This window comes from Kogia breviceps, chromosome 18 (assembly GCF_026419965.1).
Source record: "Kogia breviceps isolate mKogBre1 chromosome 18, mKogBre1 haplotype 1, whole genome shotgun sequence".
Taxonomy (NCBI): domain Eukaryota; kingdom Metazoa; phylum Chordata; class Mammalia; order Artiodactyla; family Physeteridae; genus Kogia; species Kogia breviceps.
In genome coordinates, this window is record NC_081327.1 from 56751313 (window position 1) to 56777343 (window position 26031).

The window sequence follows — 26031 nt, forward strand, 5'->3', positions numbered from 1 at the left end:
GGCCTGGTGTCGTACACGCAGCACAGGTTCACGCAGGCATCGCAAACAGTATGGAAAACAGTGGGGAAGTCATGAGCGGAGGCGTTCAGGACATTTTAAAGGCAAAAACGAGGCACGGGAAGAAGTCTGGAGAGTATGACCCCGTTCGTACTTCAGAAATCGATGAGCATGGCTGTCAGTGCCAGCCTGCCCCGCTATCCGAAAGCAGAGCGCTTCTGTGAAACTTCTCCTGAGCCAGAATGGCATAAGGTGAAGGAGCAGTGACCTCAGGACACATCTGGCTGTCGGATGCCCAGAAAAGTCCAGACACAGCACAGATACTGACACACTTCACAGCTCTGGCGGCCTGATGCTGAGATGCTGAACGTGGTCCCCTGGGAAGGAGCTTGACGGGGCCCCTCTCGCTGCAAAACACACACTGAACACTGTTTTCGATTTTCTCTTCTTCTCATAAGCACGAAAATCTTCTTTCAGTTATGGAAAACAGGGATGAGTGTAGGTCTTTTGTAAAAGCAAAGTGGCGTAAAGTGAACTTTTGAGAAGCAAGGGATTCCTGTATGTAGAACAAGAGCTGGAAGGGCATCGACCAGAATTAAGAGTAGCTACTGTGGGGTGTTGAGGAGATGGGGGAAAGGTTGGAAGGGGAATTTACATTCATTCTCCACAGTTTTTATCTAAACCTTTTTTTAAAAAAAAAGTATATTTATTTATTTTTGGCTGTGTTGGGTCTTCGTTGCTGCGCGAGGGCTTTCTCTAGTTGCGGGGAGCGGGGGCTACTCTTCGTTGCGGAGCACGGGCTCTAGGCTTGCCGGCTTCACTAGTTGTGGCATGTGGGCTCAGTAGTTGTGGCTCGTGGGCTCTAGAGCGCAGGCTCAGTAGTTGTGGCGCACGGGCTTAGTTGCTCCGCGGCATGTGGGGTCTTCCCGGACGGGGGCTCGAACCCGCGTCCCCTGCATCGGCAGGCGGATTCTCAACCACTGCGCCACCAGGGAAGCCCCTATTATGTATTTTTAAAAGCCGCACTAGCCGGACAGTGGCAGGTCTTAAGCCCACCTCTTCAGGTGGTATTTAGTATATTTAGGTTATACTGGGGCCCCCGCCGTCCCGGGGCCCCCGCACGCTGCTCAACCCCCGCCCTGGGCCTTGGCGCTCGCTGCCTCTTCGCCCCGGGACTCTTGGCCGGGCCAACAGCTCCTCCTCGCCTCTCAGGCCTCGGGGAGGCCCGTGTCCCCTCCAGAGCGTGGCCAGTGCTCACTGCCCCGCGGGTGTGTCCAGACCGGCCTCCTCATCAGGACTTCCGCCCGGTCGGGGCAGACCTGGCCCTGCGCGCTGAGTCCGTGGTGTCCCCACACGCCCAGCGCGTGGTCGCAGCAGGTCAGGACACCAGGAGCAAGTGGACGCGTGAGCCCGGCAGACCTGCCGTGCCGGCGGGTGTCGGTGGTGGCCGAGCCCTGCTGTGGGAAGGCGTTTCCGTGTCCGGGTTGAGTTCTCTACCCTCCTCTCTGTCTCTGTCTGTTTTGTTCCAGGAGGGTGGTTTTCTAGACTTTTATGTATTTTCATGGCAAAGGGTTTCTTTTAACTCGGAAAGGAACAGCACGACAAAGGAAGTTCAGAGATGGCCGGGGCAGCGCGGAGAGCCGGGAGGGGGCTGCGCTGGTGGCCTGCCCCCAGGTCACCCGTCCCACCTTTCCCAGCGCCACCCCCGCCGCACCCGATTCAAATGCTGCTGCCTCTCCCCCGCCAGCCCTGGGCCCTGAATTCCTCCTTGAGAGAAATACTTCCATCAGAACAGCAAAGAATCAGAAAGCAGGCTGGCAGTTGCCGGGAGCCAGGGCACAGGGAGGGAGTGATGCTGATGGATATGAGGTGTCTTAAAGGTGATGAAAATGTAAAATGAGAGTCATGCAGCCATCGCCATAACCTAAATATACTAAATACCACTGAGCCGCACCCTTAAATAGGAGGATGTTCTGGTATGTGAATTACACCTCAGTAAAGCTGCTTTTTAAAAACCCTCATCTGCAAAGTATCCACTAATACGGAGAACTGGGCTGTGTGCTGTCTGTGTCTTATCTCAGGAATCTTTACCAAGATCCCACGAGGATCCTTGTTACTATAGCTTCTTCAGTTGAGGACACTAAGGCGCAAAGAGGCATGACCTGCCCCAGACGAAGCAGCCAGTGAGCAGGAGGCTGGATGTCAACACTCACCCCTTCACCCCCATCACACCTTCCTGGGCAGTGACACCGGTCCTGGGAAGCCCGGAATGCTCCCGGGGGACGGAGGGGGTCCGGACTGCTTCCTGGGAGTGACATTTGGCCTGGGATCAAAGGTCCCAAAGAAATGGAGCATTCATACCCCATGATAGGTTAAATGGTGGACCCCAAAAGATCCGTCCAGCTGGAACCTCAGACTGTGCCCTTATTTGGAGTAAGAGTCTTTGCAGATGTAATTAAAGCTCTTGACATGAGATCATCCTGGATCAGGGTGCCCTAAATGCAGCGATGAGTGTCCTTATAAGAGACAGAAGAGGAAAGACAGAGAGACACAGGGAGAGGCCACAGGAAGACGGCGGCTGAGGCTGGCTGCCGCCCCACAAGGAACGCCGAGGACTGCCAGCCCCTCCGGAGCTGGGAGTCGGGGCGGGGCGTGGGTTGGACCTGCCACCTCCAGAGCTGGGAGCGAGTAAGTTTCTCTTGTAAGCCCCCCGTTTGTGGTCTTTCGTCACGGCAGCCCCAGGACCCTCTACAGAGCCCGAGGCCGCTCCCTGGGCGGGCGCTCGGTGTCGGCACAGGTGCCTCCTGGCCTCCTCCTGCCCCAGGCCCCTGGCAGCCGGGGCCTGGCTCAGCTGCAGCTGGTGCGCGGAGCGCTGGGGCCTGCACGTCCCTCTGTGACGGCCTCTTGACCCCCATCTGTTTCTGGGCTTGTGAGTCAGCGTCGCTGGACCCGCCGGCACACTGGACACCATTTCCTTCTTGACTTTGAGTTTTTCTTCCTCTGTCTTTGAAGATGTTTTAGTAGGAAAAGAAAAGGGGGGAGGAGGTGGGGGAGACCTGGCAGGAGGCAGAGAGGCTGGCTGGCGTGGTTTGATCCAGAATGTTCTCCGGCTCTCTGGGCCGCTCCAGTCTTTGATGTTCAAACTGGGTCTGACCAGATGAAATACCCTTTTCAGGGACTCAGGTGGGGTTCAGGCACTACCGACCCCTTCCCCCCGACCCCGAGTTTCCTGGCCGCGGTAGCAAACCCCATTGAAATAGTTGCAACAAGGGACTTGTTCTGTATTATACTGTTCTCTTTTGACTTTAATCATTTTGGAAGATATTGCCAGTTGCCTGCCGTACTTCTGTGGACCCGCTGAGGCAGCGGGCGGGGGCGCGGACAACAGCTTGGTCTCCTCCCCGCCCTGGAGGCTGGGGGGCTGACATCAAGGTGTCGCCAGGTTGGTTTCAGAGACTCTCTCACCGGCACGTAGACGGCCCTGTCCTCCCTGTGTCCTCACGTGGTCGCGCCCCTGTGTGTCTGTGTCCTGGTTTTCTGCCGAGGTCAGCGGTCATAGTGGACCAGGGCCCACCCAGGTGGCCTCATTTTCACTTGGTCACCTCCGTAAAGGGACTCTACTTCCAAATAAGGTCATGTTCAGGGCTACCGGGGTTAGAACCGCAACGTGTGTCTTTGGGGAAACACAAATCAACCCGCAACATACGTATATTCTCGGTGATGCTTAGAGATCGTCCCAGGCCTGAGAAAGAAAAAACCACACTTTTCAGGCAGGAAGAGAGTCCACCTGCCCTCGGGGGCCGAAAGCCCCGCGTTGCCTGGGGCGATGCTGGATCTGTCCCTTCGTTTCCTTGGGCCTTGGCTCTCTCACCTGCGAATTGGCTCATGCGGCGATTTGACACCCCCGCCCCCCCCCCCCCCCCCCCCGCCGCCGCCGCAGCCCCTCCTGTCCCGCACCATCAACGACGTCCGCACCGCTCAGCGGGCTCCGGTCGGCGCCTCTCCTAATGGAAAAGCCTCGATTCCACAGCTGCCCATGTCCTGCCCCATCTCTGCTCTCCTCCGCGGCCCGAAGGTGTGGACAGGGAGAGCTGCCGTGGCGGGGGGGAGGGAGGGCGTAGGGGTGGGGGGACGTGAGCTCCTGAATGGGGAACCCGGGGGGCAGCTGACGGGGCCGCGCGAGGCCCTGGGATGCGGCCCCTGTTCGGTGGTGTCAGGGGCCTGTGTCCTCCCCACGAGCTGCCCCACAGGCCCCGGGCAAGTCACGCCACCCTTGGGCCCCAAGGTGTCTCGTCTGCAAGATGGGGGCCTTGTCAACCTCATGGGGCCCTGGGGCCGAAGGGAGGGTGCACGTGAGGCCGACCTCCGGTGGCCACAGTGTGCGGTGGCTGGAAGTGGGGTCTTAGTTCCCTGATCGGGAATTGAACCCAGGCTACTGCGCTGAGAGCACCAGATCCTACTCACCAGACAACCGGGGCCTAGTGGCTGCAAGTGGCACCCCGGTTCTTGTCTTCTTTGAAAAGAGAAGTCAGCAAAGAGACGGAAAGGTGGTGAAACAGAACGTTTATTAGAAGCAAAGTACACGCAGAAATACACAAGGGTGGGGGCCCGGAGAGAGCGTCGCGTGCTTTGGGGCCGTTCCGGTTGCTCACTTGGGGGCAGTTGTCTGGGTTTTCTCTGGCCAGTCATCTTGCTTTGTCCGGCTTCGTGTCCTTATTTGGTCTGACCAAGGGCCCTGCCCCCTGTGCGCCCATCTCTTACCCAAGACGGATTCCAGCGTGAGGGTTTCTGGGAGGTTGGCAGGGCATGTTATGGGCTGGCAGCCCCTCCCTCCTCGGACCCCTGAGGAACATCTGTGCGCGTGTATAGTTTGGGAGGTCTCCTCGACCCTAAGAATGAGCCCAGCTCCTCCCTCCTGCCTGCCTTACCGTGATCTTGCAGCAGTGTCCATAGGAGGCAAAGCCCAGCCGCTCACCTGGGGCCCAGCCCTCTCCTGTCCCGAGGCGAGACGGGCGCAGGGGTCCCACCCTGCCATTCCCGCCCGCGTGAGGGGCTCGGGGCCGACCGGGTTGCCTTTAGCCTTGTCGTCCTGGGGGAGCCGCCGTGACCGTGACCGTGACCGTACGCTCACTCACTCACACGGTGGCCTCGCGCATTTCCCTTTATGCACCGTTTATCGGGACGCTCGGCTCCCCGGCTGGAAGGCGGCCCTTAGCGAGGATCTGACGAGGTGAAAGCAGAGCGCTAACACACGAGCCCTGCCTGCGGAAGGAAGGCTTGTCTGCTCTTCCTGCCCGTTTCCCCTCAGTCCTGGCTCGGCCCCTCGGCTTCTCTTCAAGGGAAGTACAGCCCTCGAGTCTGCCCTAGAGACGCCTGCTCTTCACAAGTCCCGTGCGGGGCCGGGGACGGTAACGGATCCGGCACTGCCCTCGAGGCAGCCTTGCAAACAACAGAATGAAAGGACCCTTCAGCAGGGGTGGGCGGGGCGCGGCTGCCCCGCAGCCCAAACAGTGCCAGCCTCCGTCCCCCCTCAAGTGGGCTGAACGGTACCCCCTAGAAGACACGTCCACCCGGAAACCGAGAGCAGCCCTCCTGGGAAGACCGTCTTTGCACACGGAAGTGACTGAAGGATCTGGAGATGCAGTCGTCCTGGATGAGGGTGGCCCTGAGACCAACGACTGGTGCCCGTACAGAGGTCAGGGGACCCCTGCCTGTACCACAGAGGATGGCCACGTGAAGACGGGGTCTTAGAGCGGTGTGGATCAACCTCAATTAAGCTGTTATAAAAACAGAGGGAACAGGCGGTGGTTACGAGGTCCAGACACCGTATCTCCAGCATGACCTGCCAGGAAGGCGGCGTGAGCTCCGGAGGCTGGGGCCGGCGTCCCCTTTGTCCAGGGGCTGTGGAGACGAGACGGGCGTGGAGCCGGGTCGCGGCCTTGGGCAGCACGGGCAGGGCCGCGGGCTGTCGGGCAGACTGGGCCTCGTCCCTCCTTCCTTGGGGCCCCAAGAACCTCTGGGCCTGTCGAGGAGACCTTGGCACCCAGGGCTTCACACCCAGCCTGACGGCCCCAGCTGGAAGCACACGTGGGGTTCCTGAGGCTGCTGCGGGACCCCGCGGGGCCGTCGGGCGGAGGAACGGGGCAGGTGGGACCCCGTAACACCTGACTTCCGTTTGGAGCCTTTCCCCCTAAATGTGCCCGCGGCACACCTACACCTCTGAAAGACGGCCGTTCACGTGGCCAGAGAAACGTGTGTACCCGTCCCGTCCTCAGCCCCGGCCCCGGCCCTGCAGCGCCACCCGTGTGCAAATCCGCTGCTTCCCGAGCAGAGGAAACCTCTCCAGCTGTGCCTGTACCTGCTGCTCCCTGGGCGGCCCCCTCGCCGCCTGCGGTAGTGGCCTGGGGCTGCCGTAACTAACGGCCGCAGTCTGGAGGTTAGGGGTCTGAGGCCCGGGTGTGTGCGGGGCCGCGCTCCCTGCAGAGGCGCTGGCGGAGGGTCCCTCCTGCCTCTTCCAGCTCCTGGGCGCCCCGGCGTATCGCCCCCAACCTCTGTCTCTGCCTTCGTATGGCCTCCTCCCCGTGGAAGGACGTGTGTCATTGGATTCAGGGCCACTCTTATCTAGCGTGACCCCATCTCAACTGATGACACCTGCACAGACCCTATTTCCAGATAAGGCCACGTTCGCAGGCTCTGGGGGGACGTGAATTTGCTGGCGATGCGATTCACCGCGGTACAGGCCCTTCCCGGGCACATGCTCACGACAGCCTGTGTCACTCACCCTCTGGATCGGCCACTTATCGTGGACCCGGGGCTCCTTTTGGAGCTGGAGGAGAACTCGGATCCTCGATTGGGCCGAAGCAGCGAAGGGACGTGGATGCCCAGACCCTGTGCCTCGGTTTCCTCACTTGTCAGCGAGAAGCGGTCCCCACGCCGACCTCAGGGTCGCCACGGACGTGGAAACGAGCCAGACTGCGGGCCGCCAACAGATGTCACGACGCAGCGTGTGGACAACTCCTAACCCCGGGCGGCCCAGCACGCACACAGTAGGCGCTCAGCAAGTGCTGAATTGAATCTGGACGTGAATGGGCGGGAAGGGGGCGTCTCTTCGGAGATCCCCAGGACTGTTTTAGCCCCTTGGTGACCAGCACTGGTGACAGCTGCCTGGAGGCTGCGTCCCCTGGAAACCAGGATGGGGTATCACAGAGCCGGCTGGAGGAGCGGGCTCAGGTTGCAGGAGAAACAAGGAAGGGGGTGAGCGGAGAAAGTCAAGTGTGGATTGGGTCGGGGAAGGTGGCGGCCACGAGTGGGACGGCACGCCCCGACTGGGGCAGAGGAGAGCGGGAGGGCCCGGGGAGGCACTGGGCGCGGGCACACCGCGATCCGGCCGCAGGAGCGCGTTGACTGGGTTCTCCGCGTGTCGGCAGAGGGCAGGGGGCTGGCTGCAGACGTGCGGTAGCCGCTGGGCAGGAGCGGTCAGGGCAGACCTAGGCGCCCGCTTCCCTGCAGTGGTTCTCAGAGTGGGGCCCCCAGACCACCAGCCGCTTCACCCGGGTTGCTAGCAATGCAGGTTCCCGGGCTCCGCCCCAGAGCTGCTGAGTCAGACACTTGGAGGGGCCGGGCCGTCCAGGGTTTTATCACACCCGTTGCCGACTGAGGTCACATTCCCAGGTTCCCAGATGGACAGAGTTTGGGAGGGACACAGGCAGGCCACCGCACAGCCCGCCCGTCCACCCATGTGACACGCCTGCGGCTTTGTCTCGTGCAGCCCCGTGGTTGGCTATCCGTCCCCTGCGCCGTCTATGGGAGATGGTGTCCCACGTTGGAGGGGGCGCTGCCCCCTGGTCGGCAGGAACGCGGGGCCCTCCTCTCGGGGAGCTGGGGGTGCAGGCGCTGCCGGGCACGCGGGTGGAGCTGCCATCAGGAGCCGGGGGCCCGGTGCCCACGGGAGCTGTTACCTGGCTGCCGGCCGAGTCCTGCAAGCCTCACTTCAGGGGAGGCTTCGCGAAGCCTTGGGAGGTTTCTTCTCTATTAAATGCAGTCGCCTTGATTTAATTTTATTTTAGGGTTGCCGCAGCATATGTTCTTTTTATATACGTGTGAACGTATATGTGTAAATATACGTATGATGTTGGGGAATTAACGTCCGTGTGTTTTTACTAAGCAAAGCTGCGGGGACCAGATCGTGGCCCCTTCGATCCCTCTGGCTGTGTGTGTGGGGGGGGGGGCTGTGTGTGCGCGCGTGCACGTGTGTATGAGGGGGCGTCCCGAGCAGGCGGGCGCAGTGGGCCCTCCTCTCTGGGAGCCGACGCTCGAGGGGCGTCCAAATGGGGACCAGATCTGGCGGTTGGGGCTCGGCCACACCCACCGCGCTGGCTTTGAGGCGCGGGCCCAAGTCAGGCGTCCACGCAGCCATCTGAGGGCGGCGACCCAGCTCACTGTCCAGCACGGCCTCCCTAGGAGCGGACCAGCCCCGTCCGGAGCGGTCGGCTGGGCAGGAGGTGCTTTTGTTTTTATTTCCGAGGGTTCGGGACAAACAGGGAAGCACGTACTGTGAAAGCTGGGCCTCTGTCGGCCTTCTGGACGAAGCCCTCCCTGGAGAGACTGTTGTGTCTGAGCCACGTGTCCATCAGGGACAGAGGGGCCGCGGCACACGCGTTTACACGCGTGCCGTTGGGACGTGTGTGCAGAAACGATGCCTGTCAGCCTGACCTTTGAAGGGATCTAAGCTGGGCTCTTCGAGGTGGGCGCTTACTTAGGGAATGTTCGCGTCATTCCTCGGAGGGGCCGTCAAACCCGCTACTTCAGAACACACAGACCCTCGCTCCCGTCCCCATGCCCGTAACTCCGTCCGGCGCGCCGCCCTTGGCCGTCACTCCGAAGGCTCTGACCACCCGCCGGCCCCCCAGTCCGGCCCCGCCTCTGCCGGTTGCGTTCCTGCCACCCCATCCCTCTGCGGGGGCCGGTCCTACCTCTTGGTCCAGAGCCCCATCTGGGCTCCACAACCATCGGCACTTCTCACTCTCAGAACAGGAAACTGTCAGGTGTGGGGACCTGCTGTTAGCAGGCGCCAGGAAACGCTGCCGGTGTGTGTGGGGGTGAGGGGTGTCGGCCCCAAGCCACCCGACCTACGCGGACCCGTGCTGGCCCCGCCCACAGTGCTGGTCTCTGGGTCGTTCCCGCCTTTCGCATGTGGCACGGAACTCACCTTGCAGGGCCCCACGTCCCAACCTGGGGGTCTTTATGGGACCTCCCCCGCCCCCACACCCGGGAACCTTGAGGCCCAGAAACTTCCTCCAGGACCAGGGCCTGGCCCGGCCACCTCTCTCCTGAGCCAAGGGTTTGATTCTGTCTGGCAAGTGCCCTGAACGCATCAGCGCCGTTCCGTGCTCGCCTTGGCCCCCCGGGGAGCTCAGAGCCCTCCTGGTGCCCTGGGCCCTCCAACACCCACTCCGTACTCACCCCTGGTGTCCATCCCCCCTCCTGACCCTAAGACACTCCACTGTCAGTGCACGCGCCGGCCTGCTCTTGAAACCGCCGGGGGGCGTTTCGGAGGGCGCCCCGAGCAGCTCCTGCTTTTTCTGTCTCAGCGCAGGAAGAATTCAGCGAGAGGCGAAGCGATAGATACGAAGTGATTTATTAGAAGACACCTGTGAGGCTGACAGGCGGGCGGCGAGAGGGTGCTGTACCCAGAGCTTAGTTTTATAATCAAAGGAAAAGTGAGGGAGGCGGCAGGGAGGGTGAGGACCACCTCCTTCCTCATTCTTGAGTAGACGTCTCGGCGCCGTCCTTGTCCTCTTCCACGTCCGGCAGGGGCGTGTCCTTGTCTACGTGCTCAAGCCGGGACTGTCACAGCACGATGGAAATGAGCAAAAAGGTGGTAACGCATGCTAAAAATGGTAAATCATCTCAGGTTTTAGTATAACGTCTCCTTTTCCTTGTATTTTTGTTTCTAGTGCACACAGAGGAGCGTGTGCTAGGAACCATTAACTTACTGAGCTCGCCGGGCAGGACGTGGGTCTCGTGGCGCCATCGTTTTATCGTTTGGGGGCCTGTCTCATGCTTCTGTTGCGTGGTTTTGTTGCTAAACGAGCCTGCTTGGTTTTGTGGTTAAGCAAACCTGCTTTCTTGAGTGATCGTTAACTCACAGGGGTCTCGCGTACTTTTTGCTTTACTTATAATCCCCTAGTGGGATTAACTATTTAATCACCTACTTCGTCCCTTTACTCTGTCCCTGTCGCTCTTAGGGCTACGAGGCAACCGCCCCGATGACGGATGGGCCGGGGGCCGCGAGAGCCCTGTGTCCCCCTCAGCCTCCCCGGACCCCCCGTCCTCACAGCCTCCTCACTCGGGGCGCCTCCACCGCTGGGTGGCGCGGCCCCGACACGTTTACTCCTCGGCGTTCCGCTGTCTGTGACGGAAGCACGCTGCGTCCCGAGGGCTGGGCCTGTCCCACACACGGTCTCCGAGGGCCTGCTGGGGGCTCGGGGTGGGTGTCACCGGCTTCGCGGCCACCCCGCCTGGTCAGCCGTGATGCTCACTTGCCCGCCGACGACCCCAGGTCCCCGGGATCAGGGGCAGCACGGCGTGGCGGGGCGCTCGGCTCACACCCCAGGAGCAGCCCCAGGACTGGCCCCGCCGCGTGGCTGGGAAGCGGGGTGTGGGCGACATCTCCGTGCGGCAACGGGAGGGGCTTTGTCGGCGCTGAGACCCCTGGAGCTGGGGGTGCAGGAGGGAGGGAGTGCCCTGGGGGTGGGGCCCTTTCTGGGGTGGTGGGAAGGGGCGAGGACCAGGCCAAGGTGGTGGCTGCGTGGCCCGTGGACGTGCTGGACGCCCCTGACCCGGGACCTCCCAGGTGGTGCACCTTGTGACGTGCGTTTCACCCCAGTCAACTCAGTCGTGTGTCAAACAGCCACAACAGGCAGCTCTACTGATTGCCATGGGCTGGTGGGGAGGCTTTGGGGGAAATGGGGGTGATTAATAAAGGTAATGGGGTCCTTTGGGGGTGATGGAAAGTCCTGAAACCGGCTGGGGTGACGGCTGTACAGCTCCGCGAACAGGCTAAAACCCACTGAATTGTGTGCAGCAGAGGGGTGAGCTGTCTGCTCTGCGGGTTTTATCTCAATAAACCGTTACCACCAAAGCCAAACCCGTGGCACGTTCTGGAGAAGCCACGTCATCCAGCAGAGCCGAGCTCGGGCCCACGAGCTGGTTCTGGGCTGAGCTGGGGCCATGCCGTGACAGGGCACCTCTCGGCTGCGTGAAGGGAACCAGGTCGACCCGGCCGCGACTGGCCACGTCCAGACCAGCGTGTTTAGGCTTTGGGGGCTCATGGGATGTGACAAAAGCCGTGGACCCCCGGCTTGCGGGGGAAGGAGGAAAGCACGCAGAGCACCTCGGGTACAATTTCGGGGCATGTCCTGGGGCTGCTCACCGGGGTCCTGGCCCAGCGGGTAGGGCAGGAGTGGGAGAGGTTGTGGGGAGTAGGCTCGCCCGACGGGGCCCCCGCGCAGCCGGACACCCTGCCATCTGTCCTGTCCTCTCTGTCCCCCCAGACGGGCCTTGGACGACGGTGGCCTCACACCTGCCGTCACCGGGTCTGACCTGCACTCTCATTTCTGACGTGACACTGCCGGTTCCTGAGATACGTACGTGCCTCTACCAGCCTCCAACTCGGTGCAGAGCCCGTCTGTGCCGTAAACTCGTGGCTGTGCCGTTAGGGACGCAGCAGAACGCGCTGGCCACAGGTGGGGGGCACCGCGTGGGAGCCTGGGGGCTGCAGCCACGGTTTATGTCAACTAAGTATTCATAATTTGTGTTTTATTCCTGGCTTTGCCCCCCTGGGGTCCCTGCCCCTCTTCTGCTGGAATTGTAACCGCAGAGCTCCCGAGGACTCTTGCACAAGGCGGTGCTGCTCAGCTTTCACTCCGAGGGGCACGGGACGCAGCCACGATGAGTGACAGCTGTCTCTCCCTATTTCTAGGAAACCACGCCCAGGACTGAGTTTTCTCAACGCTGCGCTCTTGCACATGGGTTTCTCCCGTATTTGGGGGCAGCTCCCAGGTGACGCGGCAGTGGCGGCGGCCAGAAGCCTGGGAGCCACTTGCCGCTCCGCGTCCTGGACTCGTGTTCACATGATGGACGTGCATGTTGTACGCGTGTGTACGTCATACGCTGGTTTTCTTGTAAACTCTTCCTCGTCAGCACAGTGGCATTTTGGGAAAAAACCAGAACCCAGTGGCTCACGAGGAGTGAGGGGGTCTCCAGGTTAAGCCCGTGGAGTGGGTAACAGGGGCCGGGGGGGGGGGGGGGGTGCGGCGCGGGCAGGCCGCCCTCGTCTCGGGGGATCAGTCGTTGTTGCGTCGGCTTCCCCAGTGGGAAGCAGGGCCTCTGGAGCCAGGACACCAGGCAGGAAGAAACGGAAACCGCAGGCAGGTGCGACACTCAGAGGCTGGGTGCTGTCCCGCTTCAGGCAACCCAGTCCTGCCCCCTGAAGGGTCTCACACGGGCTCAGCTGGGGAGGGGCAGCTGAGCGCCGGGCGGGAGGTGGTGCTGCTGGAAGGGTCAGGGCGGTGCCATCGGCTCGTGCGGGTTCGCGGGCCCGCGTCCACCCGGGGGTGTGCCCCACGCGAGGGCAGGGCTGTCACGGGCTCTGCCCGTCACCGCCCCCAGCTGCTAGGGGGCGTCGGGCCTCATCCCGGGCCACGGACCTGCCTCCTCTTGGCCCCTGCGGACCAGGGCTCAGACGGCTCCACGCACCCGGGGCTCGCGGCGCCAGCTTGCAGGGGACAGGGTTTGGGTGGAAGGACGGCTTGCCCGGGGGCCCAGGTGCGGGGCGCTGGGACGAGTGAGGCCCCTTCACGCGGGACGGGGGGGGTGGGGCTGAGCAGGCGCCAGGGCGGGCCGCACTCCTCGTGCCCTGCGCCCTCTCCTGAGCGCGGGCTGCTCCTGCCGTCGAGCCCTCCCCTTCCTGCCCGAGGCTGGCCAGTTGCTCCTCCTGGAGGGTGGCCTGCTCTGCCCACGGGTGGAGGGGGGTGCGGCCCAGCTGCCCCCAGACCATCGTTTCTGGTCGGGCCCACATGGAGCACCTGCCCGCCCCCGGGGGCTCCGAGATGAGCCAGTCACGGGTCGCGGTCTCTAGCCTGTAGCCAGACCGGGGGAAGGAGGGCGCCTCCGCGCGGCGGCAGGACCTGGTGCTCTCGCGAGGGCGTGGTCTGCTCCGCGCCCAGAGCCGCTGGAGGGCACCCTGGCCTAGGTGGTGCCCGGGGACGTCTGCCGAGTGAGCGAGGTCTCGCGCCCCCCACCCCGTGCCTTCAGTGCCCTCCCCGTCTCTCCTGCCCAGGACCTCCCACTCCCGGGCCAAGGCCGAGGCGGCCCTCACCGCGGCCCAGAAGGCCCAGGAGGAAGCGCGCCTCGCCAGGATCACTGCCAAAGAGTTCTCCCCCTCCTTCCAGCACAGGGAAAACGGTGAGTCCTGGTGCCGCCGGGGGCGTCCCAAGGCACGTCCGACGGTTCCGCCCCGCAGCCGCCATCAGCCCACTGCACGCCCCCGAGACTCTGTGCACTCCTCCCCCTCGGGTTCTGCTAGAACCTTGTGTGACCGCTCTGTCCGACGAGGCTGCCGCCCGCAGTGCTGGGACTGCGGCCGCTGCGGCCACGGGCCTGCATCTTCAGCTTCTCCTCGTCTCACCTAATCCATCAGTAGCCACGCGTGACTGGCAGGGGCCGAGTTCGTCAGCACAGCTCTGGGACACGGGGGGCGGGGGGGCTGGAAGGAGCTAGAAGCCACTACGAGTCAGCCGGCCAGACCCGAGACCCTCGTCCCCCCGGGGGACGGGCCGGAGGGAGGCGAGGAAGACGGAGCAGGGGTTACTGATCAGAGAGGCCCGCTGAGGCCACGCTCCTCCAAGCCCAACGCGCCCCCCTGAACCTGGTCAGGCTCACCCCGCTCAGACTCACGCTTCCCAGAGCCAGTGGAAGCCTGTCGGGGTTTGGGGGCGGAATGTGTTCTGGGACCACACCCTGAGCTCCCCTCCCAGAGCCTGCAGCTCTTGGCCCTGCTGGTAGGATTCCTGGCCTTTGCCGCAGCCTTGAGAACCACAGGACCCAAGATAGGGGACAGAAGCGTTGGAATCCAGCCACATACACTCCATGTCCTGCCTAGTAGAAGGTCACCCAGCATGAGATGTTTCTTTTATCGTCAGGAGGGGTCCACGGCGGTGGGACCCCAGAATCCCCGAGCAGGCCTGGCCCGCATGCTCTCGGGCCTTGGGTCACCCCTGCAGCCGGGGGCCTGGACCAGAACAACTGTCCGCCGCCCGTCCTCATCTGGTCCTCCTTGAAGTGCCCACAGAGGGGAGCTGGAGGGTCGAGTAGGGGCTTTGGGAACACGGTCCTCCCACTTCCTTCGCCCCACAGCCCGCTGCCACCGTGGCCTGGTCGGTGCTGGTCCCCTGACACCCTCAGGTGAGACTGGGCCTCCACACAGAACATCCAAGTAACCCGCCTCTGTGCTCCCCATCTCCTCCCTGCTCCAGGGCTCGAGTACCAGCGGCCGAAGCGTCAGCGTTCCAGTGACGACATCGAGGTCATCTCCACCGGGACACCGTTACAGCAGGAGAGCCCAGAGCTGTACCGCAAGGGCACCACCCCCGACGACAGCCCCCTGCAGAGCCTCCCCGCCAGCCCCACGGCCACCCCTCCCCCGGCCCCCGCCTCGAGGAACAAGGTGGCCCACTTCTCCCGGCAGGTCTCGGTGGATGAGGAGCGGGCTGGGGACATCCAGATGCTCCTGGAGGGCCGGGGAGGGGACTGCGCCCGGAACAGCTGGGGAGAGGAGAAGGCCGGGGGCTCCAGGGGCGTCCGCAGCGGCGCCCTCCGCAGCGGCCAGCCCGCGGAAGCCTTCCGGGCCCGGGGCCCAGGCCACAGGCAGCCCAGCAACCCCAAGCCCCGGGAGCGGCGGACGGGGTCCCCCACCACTTTCTCCTGGACTTCCCACCACCGGGCCGGCAATCCCGGCCCGGGGGGCAGCAAGCTGCTGGAGCTGGACGAGGAGAAGCTGAGCAACTACGAGATGGAGATGAAGCCCCTGCTGAGGATGGACTCGTACGCGCAGGAGGTGCACCCCCCGAAAAGACGCTACAGCAAGGGGGGCACCGAGGACCGGGGCTTCGGGGCCCAGAGACTGCGGTCCAAGTCCCAGAACAAGGAGCACGCCAGGCCGGCCTCGTGCGCGGAGCCCGCGGTTCAGAGGCTGGAGAGCCTGCGGCTGGGGGACCGGGCGGAGCCCCGGCTGCTGCGCTGGGACTTGACCTTCTCTCCGCCCCAGAGGTCCTCGCCGGTGGCGCTGGACTCGGACGAGGAGAACGGGGACGAGCTCAAGGCCGGCACGGTGAGTGGACGCCAGCGGCCCGGGGCCCGCCAGCCTGGCCCCCTGGCTCTCCCCCGACCCTCCCCGCTAGGAAGCCCACACGGGCGCGGGCTGCGCTGCCTCGCACGAGTCCCCGTGGGGGCGACTGCCCGGTGCCGTCCTGTCAGTAAAGGCACCTGGGTGGTTTGGGAAGCTGCCCCAACGCAACGGGGCAGTGTGGGGCCCCACCCTTGCCCCCAGACCTCCCCGGGCTGCCCTGGACGGTCCTCACCTTGGAGGAACGTTCTGCGCCCCGGAGGGAAACGCGGAGGCCAGAGCAGGCAGGACACAATACAGGTCTGGCTCCCACGTGGGCGAGAGGGACGGAGTCCCCCAGGCCCGTGGGGTCAGACGCGTGGGGCGGGGCCGTGACTCGGGTTCCTCGGGCCCCGCGGTGGGCGCGGGGTCTCGCTCGGGGGTGGGGACCACGCCTCGTGGGTGAGCCCCGCCCTCGGCGCGCTCCTCCCGGGGAGGGTGGGCGGTGCCGAGGAAAGAACAGAGAACCTGGGCCGGGCCGAGGGCGGGGGCTCTTGCACCCAGGGGACACCTCCTGAGCCCTGGCCCACCGGCTCCCACCCACAAGCAGACACCGGCCGCCGCTGCCCCGACCGAAGGGTGGCGGGAACGGCCCCTGACACGCCTTCTCAGTCCCACGGCCATCGGCCCCGCAGCCGCTGGCGGGCACAGCGTGCTGAGCCCCGCCCGAACACGAGGAAACCAGAGGGCCTGCCTGGCGGGGCCGTCCCCACGGGGCTCTCTGGGACTCAGTACCTGCCAGGCGGAGCCCGGGCAGCTTTCTGGTGGAAGGCGGCCCTCGAGGCCACTGTGAGCGTCCGTCTGGGCGGTGGGCTGGCTCCCCGGACGCGCCTACCCTCTCTGAACCCCGGCGCTCCCCCGGGGACCTGGATCCCCGCTCTAGGCCAGCAACGCGTGCGGCGCGTGTGTGCGGGGGTTTTGGGAAAGCCCGATGACGGGCAGGGTGGGAGATGCAGGAAGGGGTTCTGTATTTAGCCTCCGGAGCCGTGCTGCAGCTTTAAAACCTCTTCAGGTGCGTCCCGGGTGCTTGAAAACGCTGCTTCGGGCAGCGGCGCAAGCACGTGGCCTCCTCCAGCCGGGCGTGTACGCACCGCTGAGTGGGTCCACGGGAGGGGGCTTCCGGCAGAGGCCCGGGGGGGTCGGGGCAGCTGGCGCCCCTCACCCTCGTCCAGCACCGTGGCCTCGGCACCGTCACCCCAGAGGCTCCAGGACGGCGGGTCCGGGCGGGCGAGGCTGTGGTCCCACGGCGAGGTGGGCTCGTGCCCCAGGAGAGCGAGGGGCGCCCGGCGGCTGCGCCGCTCCCGGGCAGTGGTCCACCGAGCTGAGGGCCCGCCCGTCGCCAGGTCCAAAGGGGTCCAAGTCCCACGGAGAAGCCCGTGGGCGCCTCCGGGAAGCCCGGGTCCCGCGCAGGAGGAGGGGTGTGGCCTCGGGCTCAGCCCGCCTCTCCTGCTTCTGTTCCAGGCCTCGGCGCCCATCCTGGTGGCCATGGTGATCCTGCTGAACATCGGAGTCGCCATCCTGTTTATTAACTTCTTCATCTGAGGAGACTGCCGCATTAGCAACAGCAGCTGGTGTACAACCGGGGGACGCTAAAAGCAGAACGACAGAAGGGAAGGCTCGTAGCTCGGACACCCAACGACAACTTCCTGCTCTTCCCACACAACCACGTGACTGGGTATTACTCACAGTTTGCCTTTTTTTCTGGGTCATGTTTTTTGGATTTTAGCCAAAATTCTTTGCTTGTATAACACTCCGCCGTGTGGCATGGCAGAAGGCGGCCAGCACGCCGACCCTCCAGCTTGACGTGGAAAGAGAAGGGATCCCGGCAAGTCAGTGGCAAAAAAATACAGTCACCACCGTCGTCACAGCCCCGTCTGGGACGTGGAAAAGGAGGCAACCGGAGGCAGAGCCCCTGGAGCGTCCGGCGGCTCGCAAGGCGGGCGCGAGGCACGGGAGAGGGCGCCCGCTCCGGCTGGCAGCGGCCTGGGCCTTTTTCTGTTTCAAATCCGTGCCGCACACTTACGTAGGGAAGCAGAGACCTGCTTTCTCTTCTGCCCATGAAACAATCACAACCCGGCCCTCCTGCGCTGCCCCGACACCGAGTCTTAAGGCAAAGTCCTTCTTTTCCCCACTGCCTCCCCGACCCCAGACCCCAGGGCTGCTGTGCTGTGGGCGGCCAGCGGGCCGGGCGGCGGCGCGGGTGTGGGGGAAGGCCTCGCTCGGACAGCCTGCCGTTGGGCCTGGGCTCAGAGCACGTGGCGTTTCTGCACGGAGGAGGCAGGGTGTGCGTCCAGGCTGTCAGATGTCCGCGGCCCTCACACGATGTCGTCCTCTCTCAGTGTCACTGAGCCCACGGGTTTTCACATTCTTGTCCTGTGCCCGCCGCGACCTCCCTCACAGATATGCATCTTTCTTCCAGATGCGTCATCCACACTCTGGAGCTGGTCGGGTCCCAGGACAGGACTGTTTGAAACCCAGTGGCTTGACAATTCCTGAGAAATCATGACATATCCATCTCCAAAATATGCAACATACCTTGTTTCTCCTGGTGTGTCTGCCCTTTCTGCCAGCGTCGTCCCACCGTCCAAACAAAAGAATAAGGTCCCGGACTGTCTGGATGCCCCGTGGTCCCGGCCACGTGCATGGATGTGTCTCTGGGGCCCGGGCACCCACGCCCGGGAAGGTCCTGGGCACGGCCGTCTGTGGACCCTGCCTTGCTTTGCTTACGTTCAGCTGTTTCTCTGCTACCTTTCGAGCAGATTTCTTTACTACACTGCACTGGATTGCTATATTTTTAACCAGAAATAAACTAAAGATTAGAGCATGTTCCCGTTAAATTCGGTTTTTTTTTCTGTTGCATACTCACCCCCTGTTCCTTCTCACAGTTTGGTTGCGTTTGGGGGTCTTCTTTCAGGGAGTGGGGACACAGGAGAGGGAGGGAGGAGCCACAGGAAATACACTGCTGGTGATGTTACTTTCTAGAGGGATATTTCATGTTTTTGTACACCTTACTTTCCGTTCCTTTTTTACGGCTGCGTGGCTGCCGCGGCCCTGGAGTGAACCAAATAAACATGCCTGCTCCTCGCAGCTCTCTGCGTCGTCCGTGCTGGGGTGGGGGTGTGTGTGTGTGGTTGTGATTCTGTCCGCAATGCTTGGTAAGGATTAGACAGACTTTTGTGCGTTCCAGTAACTGCACGACACAAAACGGTACCTACACAGGCAGATTCCATATTCCACGCACACACCGAGGTAACGCAGCTGCGTAGAAAAGCAACAGCACAAATGCCCGTCATTCGAGGCAAGCAGTGGTTTCAGGGCTGGGGGCTCACAGGGGGCCGGCCAGCAGCCCATCATTTGTCCGGCTGCCAGTAACACAACTGAAAAGCAGAGCGGCACCCACGTTCCTGCCATTTCCCTACACCCGGGTGAATTCTGCTGAGACCACGACGTACTGGGTCCGAGGGGCCCGAAAAGCTAGTTTTTACTGGTTTCCAGACCAGGCTGCCCCGCAGACAGGCCGAAAGCTTTCCCACCTGCCGGAGGCCTGGGGTTACTGACAGGTGCGTCCGTGAGCTCCCTCTGGGCCAGGCTGGCTGACCCCGCTCCTGGCGGGCGCGATCCTGGTGGACACGCGGGACGGGGCGAGAACAGATGCCGTGGCGAGGCCCTAGCGGCGCGGAGCGCTGACAGGCTTTAATTAATCCCAGAGCAACCTCGTGAGAGCCATCTCCTCCCCTAACAGCTGCTTCCGTGCTCGATGTGAAAACCAGAGGCAGAGAAACGGAGTTACCTGAGCTGCGCCGGGCAGGAGGGGACAGGCCGCCCCCGCCGCCCAGCCAGCCCCCCCCCCCAGGCTGTGAGGCTGCACCCGCACCTCACCTGCGAGAGCGGCTCCGCACGGCCGCGGAAACACGATGCCCGCGGCGGCAGCCATGACAGGGGAGGGCGGAGAGAGCTCCGAAGACGAGGACTGCGCACCCCGTCTAACCGCAAGCCCATCCCTCTGCGAGACGCCCTCCGTGGGGGGCGCGTGGCAGGGTGACAGGCGCTTTCCTACACGTGTGCCCGAAGCCCACGGCTCCCCCGCGGTGCACGGAGGACGCAGTGCGGGTCCCACGCACGCCCGCCGGGCCCGGCAAACATCCAACGTCCAGCCTGGTCACCAGAGTCCTCCCTTTCAAGGGTCCCACTTGGCACAGTAAGTTACACGGCCGCCCCACTTAAAAACCGAAGGGCGTTCCCCAGAGCCCAGGGGAGAGACCCAGGTAACGAGCCCAAGACGCTCTGGACCGCTGAAGCAGACGGATATCCGGGAGTGAATGAGATGAACGGTTTCTGGTTTTCACCCCTTTTTTAGTTTGCGTACCATCCCCCTGGGTCCTCCAGGCGTCCTGGGTGGAGGCCCACCCGCCCTGGACCGAGCTCAGCTCAGCCTCACAGGTCCTGTCTCCAACGCTCCGTGCCTTTCGTCTCAGAAACTCACCGTGAAGGTGCCGCCCGGACGTCACGACCTCTCTTCTCACCGCCATGCGGGCCGTGCACCCACAGTCAACCGACGGCACCCAGCTTGTCCTGTCGTGACATCGAGTCAGCGCCACGACAGAGTCACTGCTGATCTTCCCAGGGACGAGGAGCTGCTGCTGGTCGGTTAAGCGGGAGGACCGAGAGCCCAGATGAGGGCGCAGGAGTGGGGGGCGCCGGGCTCGGGGCCCGGTCGGTCTCGCTCTCCTGCCCGGGGCTGCCCAGGTATCAGGAAACGGGCAGGAAGCAAACACTGAAAAGCCACCGGCCCCAAGTGCCGCCTAGCGCCACTAACTCAGCCTTAAAAGAAGAAAAAGTGCAGCTGCCTTTGTGTGAGACCAGAGAACGAAGCTGCCCTTGTCCAGCATGTCCACGAGCCTGGAATACCCTCAAGGGTGGGTACGAGGCGCCAGGCACCGAGATGCTGGGGCCCGTCCTCCAGCAGGGGCCGCCAGGCACCCAGGGGAACAGCAGGAAGGAGACGGCTGCACGGAGGGGGGCCCAAAGCAGGCGGACACCCCTGAGGGCGGTGGAGGCCACGCCAAACGCTCCCCAGGACCGGCGCAGGCGTCAGCACAGACAGAGCTTCTGGAGTCTGCTTCCACCCCAACGTGGAGGGGCCTGGGATGCCCACAGGCACCATGTTTTGCTCCAGATGGTCCCACACCTCAGGGCAGCAGGCACTCCCGGGCGAGGATCGGTGTGGACGCAGCCAGCCCCGGGCGAGCCTGGGTGAACAGCCCCGGGCCCGGATCTGGGGCAGCACCCCTCTCGCGCCAACCTCACTGCCCCCAACACACGCCTCTCACGCTATGCCGGGGCTCACGCGGCTATCACATGTGCACACCCTTCCCGTCCTGTCACAGGTGGGGGCAGGTCTGCAGCTGTGCAGCTGTGCAGCCGCTACCTGGCAACACGGTGACAGCACAATCCCTACCCCGGAGGCCCCAAGGAGTGGCCGAGATGGGCCTCGGCTGGACCCTGCCCTCCACCCGCTGGCGGTTCCTCGTTCAGCCCATTTCAGTAACTCACTGCCCACCTGCCAGGACACTCGGACAGGCACCAGGCTCCCCCTGAGAGGTCGGTGCTTGCCACACCCAAGGCAGGCTGAGAAGTCCTGGTCCCTTCAGAGCACAGCACGCCGGTACCCCAGGGCCTCCTGCGTGTGGGCCACAGAACAGACCGAGGGTTTCCCGGCAGGTACGTGGTCAACCGTGACCAAGAGACGGGCCCGGCCCGAGGGTCCCCCCTCTGAACACCATCAACAGGACCATCAGGCCGCCGCTCAGTGGGTGCCTCCCACCCCACAGCAGGCCCGCAGAGGCCGGGACGGGGCAGGAGGGGCCGCGCTCCACTGCCCCAGCAAGGGCTTCCCAACGCCGGGAGCAGGTACGGCGAGGAGACGGGCGTGAATGCGGCGCGGCGGGGCGGGGGGCGGGGGCCCGCCTCCCCCCGCGCTGCTCCTGCACCCCTGGGACCCCCAGCTCTTCCCACTGGGCCTCTCAGGGAGCCCAGCTCCAGTGACAGCAACGTGGCCTGCGCTCAGCGCCGGGCCTGCTGCGTGGCGGTCTGCCCCGCACTGCAGAACCCTGGCGCTTCCCTGACGACGTCCTCCAATGGGACCCCGCTTACGGGTACCACCCGCCATCTCCAGAGAAATGCCACCTGGCGTAGCCTGACTGAAGTAAACCCACAGGGTCCGTTCCGTGCAGGTGAGCCCTCGCTCCAGAGGAGAAGCCACTAACCGGATGCGGGTGCCCTCCTGTGGATTCTCTCACACATCGGTCTCAACCTGCACTTTCTTTTCTCCCTCCGTATGTCCTGGTGCATGTAAACTGTTAACACGGGCGATCGCTTTGCACACTGACAAAACGGCAACGTCGACTGTGTTCTGATTTTTCTCACCGATGAAGCGGTTAAAACGTTACCTTTGCCTTTCTTCTCGTTTTAGCTGGAAAAATGGCTTGGTGACTTGCGAAATGAAAATAACTTTCCTTAACGAATGTAACTGTTCACATCACACCGTTACCGCTTCTTCACTATCTGCAAGTGACGGACGCTGTCAAGGTGAAAGAGAACTTTCACTCCTTTTGGTGATAAACGTCACCATCGGAAAGTTTGGGAACTTGCATCACTCGTTGTAAGCCAGCGTCTTCCCTGCAAACTCCTTCTGTTGCCCACGTGTCGAGATGAACACACACACGTTCCTTCTCACGGAACCAGGTTTATGTTACCTGACAGCGCCCGTCTCTCGTATTTGGAGGGTCTTATGACCCTGAGCAGCAGAGCTCCGAGAGCAGGAACCTGAAATGCGCCCCCTTCCCTCCCAGCGCTGCCCCACGGGGCGCCGGCCCCTCCCCGACCCGGAGCCCACCTCGCGCCGGCTCCCCTCTGCCAGCGAACGGAGGACACGGAGGCGACTCGCAGAGGCACGCGCCCTGCCGAGGGACCGCCCAGCCGCGTAGGTCCAAACCTCCCTGAACTTCCTTAAACTTCGACAGCCGTGTGTCTCGCGGGGCGGTTACTCTTTCCTCCCGACTGGAGTCTCTCTGACCTCCACACCCTCCCGACACACGGTGGTCTCTCCAGGCCCAGCTCCGCAGATGAGAGCCCCCTCCCCGCACCCCCATCCCTGCCCCAAGGCCGGGAGGAGCCCCTGCGCTCCCCGAGCCGCCCCGGTCCCGGCCCCGATCCAGGTCCAGAAACAGAGAGAGCCTCCGCTCTGCCCCGGCAGGCCTGCTGACCAGCCTGCTGACCAGGCCTGGCCCCGGCTGCACCCGCGCGGTTCCTCGGCCCCAGACGGCACACGTCCAGGGGGCTCCGAGGAGGATGGCCAGGCCGGCCAGAGCCTAGGTCACCTCGGCCCCAGCCCCTAGCCACCAGCTGCGCCAGTCGGAGCCTCAGCTTCTGCTGGAGCCCGTGTTCAGAGCCCAGTTGACCAGGCCTGGCCTCGGATGGATCTTCCACAGAAGTGCAGGTGACCGTGGTCTACGCTCCGGACTGACGGCCCCCACACAGCTTTGCTTTCGGCCCGAAGGCGCCTGGGGAGACGGCGACGAGAGCAGAGGCACCGCGCCCACCCGAGCTGCAGCCGCCGCGCTCCTGCAGGCAGGGCTGCTGTCCCCCACGGCCGCGCGCGCTCCTGCAGTGGAAGCTCCAGGCACAGTCACACTCTCATCCCCGCCCACGGGGCTGCGCGCGCACGTGTGTTGGGGGGCTTCCCCAAGCACAAGTCTCTCTCGTGTCACCTGGCCGGTGCCTGGGCGAGGCCTCAGGAGGGCCTCCCCCAGCCCGCGTGGACAGCGAAGCGGCCGTCTCCCCGGCAGCCGCGCCCAGCGTCTGGTCCCCCGGCGCGTTTCTACTGTCGCGGAGCACCGACTTCCTGCCCGCACCGACTCGGTACAAAAACCGATGTCACGCTGCAATAAGCACCACTAACGGACACGCCACAGACGACTCTGAACGACAAGGACTTCCGAGCTCGCTGGGTGTTTCCCTTGATTTCTGCTCAATTCAGTCCAACCCCAAGGCATCCGCCGCCTCAGACCAGGAACCCTCGCAAATTCTCTGACTGAGCCTGACGCCATCAGCCGGCTGAGCTGCTCCCGGCAAGCGGGGAGAAAGCACAGCCACTCACACTCAGACCCCCCAAAGCCCCCAGGGGCTCTGCTGTGGTGTCCGCAGGGGTGACGGGGCCAGCTGGCGGGCACCAGCGCGAGAAGGGCAGAACCTGTCCAAAGGGGGGCAGTGGGGGGGTCTTACCAACAGGTCAGCAAACCGAGGAGCGCTCAAGATGGACGTCCCCCCAGGGCCCTCGCTGACCCTGAACGCAGCTGTCACCGGCTGTTCTGGCTCCGGCGACGCAGGGAACAGAGGCCTGGGGCTCTGCGCCGGCCGTCCGGGCGCCAGGAGCACGCGGTTCAGCAAACCAGCTGCCGGCGGGCGGAGGCGGGACCGCGCGCTGGCCGCCGCCCTCCCCGGGGACCTCGCAGTCCTGCACCGTACGCCCAGCTCTCCGTGCCGCTGTGCCACCGAAGGGACGCTTTCATCACGGGGCTGACACAGCAGAGGCAGCTCCTGGTGCGGAGCTTGTGCTTTTCTTCCTCTGCCACTCAGACGGCGTCCTCAGCAATAACCCCGTGGACAGGAGAGCAAAGCAGAGAGCACTACAGAAGTTTCTTCGGGGGCTTGTCATTTCTTTTTCAACTTGTCTGATTCCAAACTACCTTCCCTGGAGTCTCACCTGCTCGCAGCCGCCTCTGTACTAACAGCAGCCCCGGGAGCAGAAGCCTACGTTGGAGCCGACGCTCTCCCGGCCGCCTCCTCCCAAGGCAGCAGCCAAGACAGCGCGAGCTGCACGCCTGGGCCTCGCACCGCGAGCACTCAATGCAGGTGCCGGGAGGGCCGCCGTGGCCCCCAGCCTGGCTCTGAGCCCCGCCCGCCTGCCCCAGCACCCGCAGGGAGCCGCAAGGAAGATGCCGAAGCCGGAGCGCCTGCCCTTCCACCACACGCGGCCCGCGTGTGCCCAAGCCCTGTGAGCGGGACCCCCGTGGGCTCGGCCAGGCCCCATACCAGAGGGAGGCTCTGGCGGGCAGAAGCGAGGAGAGCGCTTCCTGTTTCTGACCCGCGTGCAGTCAAGCGGGAGAAGTCTGACGAGTGAGGTCATGTGGCCAGAGGTGCGGGGCCGAGCTCGGCGAGACAGTACGCGCTGCTTGGGGTGAGGGGCTGCGTCTGGGCAAGCTGGCCTCAACCTTCCACTGAAGCCTCTTCCCGGGCCTGGGCCGCTCTGCTGGGCTGGGTGCGCCCACCCTCCACTTTTAACTCCCAAGTAGTGACCAGGACGGCCCGTTCAAGGTAATGATGGGTTGTTCGGCCTGTCACTGAAAACTAAGAATCCTGCCTTCTCGTTATTGATGATATTTTAGATGAAGATGAATTCACCTGGTGTGAATTCAAAGCCCAAGCTCTGCCCCAGTTACATAAATGAGGAGCGGCCTCCCGCCATTAACCCTGGAGCAGGCACCAGTGAACGCACCCACGCACTGCAGACCCGGACGTGCCCGGCACGGGACAGCGAGGCCGTGTGGGGGCGGCGGGGCCCGCCCGCCCTCCGGCTTCCTGTCCTCTTCTGTTGCTGTGCGAATGCCGACCTTGAGCCTGAAGGGGAGAGGGCAGAGCACAGCTCCACCACCTCCTCCCCAAAGGTGGGGAGCGGCCAGAGGAGTTGGGCACACGGCACGCCGAGAGACCCCAGGCAAAGCCACGTGGCCGAGCGAGCGCTTTATTCTCCAGAGAACTGAGAAAGTGCGTACAGGAGGCGGCGCGCAGCTACCAATAATGTTTAAAAACCGAAGAGTCGGCCGGACGTGCAGGAGGGCAGAACCCGTCTCCTAGTTTTGCAGGGGGACCCTGCAAAGCCCACGGCGTTCCACTTCCTGATCAAGGTGCCGCCGGCCGCGGAGGCGGCTCCCCCTCACCTTCAGCTCGGCCCCGCCAGAACCGCCGGCACCCAGAGGCCGCCCAGAAGACCACCTTGGCGGCAGCAGCCCCCTGCCAAGTCCATAGTCTATTTTTAAGCCGCACGCAGCGCGCCCAGGGCACGGAACCCCACGCCCTCAGTCTAAGCTCTGGCCGAGTCACCAGAGGAAGCCGTGGCCACGGCCCGGGCGGCTCTCAGCACTCTCCTCTCTGGGGCCCGGCGTGGCCCGCGCCACCTTCTACTGCTCAGTCCTGGGCAGGGAGTCTGCGAAGGGCTCGCCGGGTGCCGCCGAGGGGCGCTGCTCTTCCGTGGGGAAGGAGGGGAATAAGAAAGAAACGCGTTCAGCCGGGGAAGGAGGCCTGAGTCCTGACGGAGCGAACGTGCCGCGAGCACCCGCATTTACAGGGAGGACGTCGTCCCGAGGCCGTTAGGACCCTGCTTAACACAGCGAGCGCGCAAACGCACTCCAGACACAATTAAAACAACACTTCAGGGCTTGCCTGGTGGCGCAGTGGTTGAGAATCCGCCTGCCGATGCGGGGGACGCGGGTTCAGGCCCCGGTCCGGGAGGATCCCACGTGCCGCGGAGC

At 63.8% G+C, this 26031-nt stretch overlaps 2 protein-coding genes across 5 annotated transcripts in view; one reads left to right on the plus strand and one right to left on the minus strand.

Moving 5' to 3' along the window:
• The window catches only part of JPH3 (junctophilin 3), an 82527-nt gene extending 63998 nt beyond the window's left edge, over positions 1 to 18529 (plus strand). The window contains exons 2-4 of one of the 2 annotated variants that reach the window (XR_010837654.1): positions 13340 to 13464; positions 14535 to 15388; positions 16904 to 18266. Coding sequence is in view for 1 of the 2 variants with exons in the window: in XM_059045901.2 (XP_058901884.1) it covers positions 13340 to 13464; positions 14535 to 15388; positions 16904 to 16984 (1060 nt within the window). In the remaining variant the exon portion in view is untranslated. Of the gene's footprint in view, positions 1 to 13339; positions 13465 to 14534; positions 15389 to 16903 lie in introns of both variants that reach the window. The other variant, XM_059045901.2, reaches the window with a different exon arrangement.
• A 6688-nt stretch (positions 18530 to 25217) lies between these two features.
• KLHDC4 (kelch domain containing 4) overlaps positions 25218 to 26031 on the minus strand; it is a 46702-nt gene continuing 45888 nt past the window's right edge. For 2 of the 3 annotated variants that reach the window (XM_067018411.1, XM_067018413.1), the window contains one exon: positions 25246 to 25745. In XM_067018411.1, coding sequence (XP_066874512.1) covers positions 25681 to 25745 — 65 coding nt within the window. In that variant the 3' untranslated portion in view covers positions 25246 to 25680. Of the gene's footprint in view, positions 25746 to 26031 lie in introns of all 3 variants that reach the window. The other variant, XM_067018412.1, reaches the window with a different exon arrangement.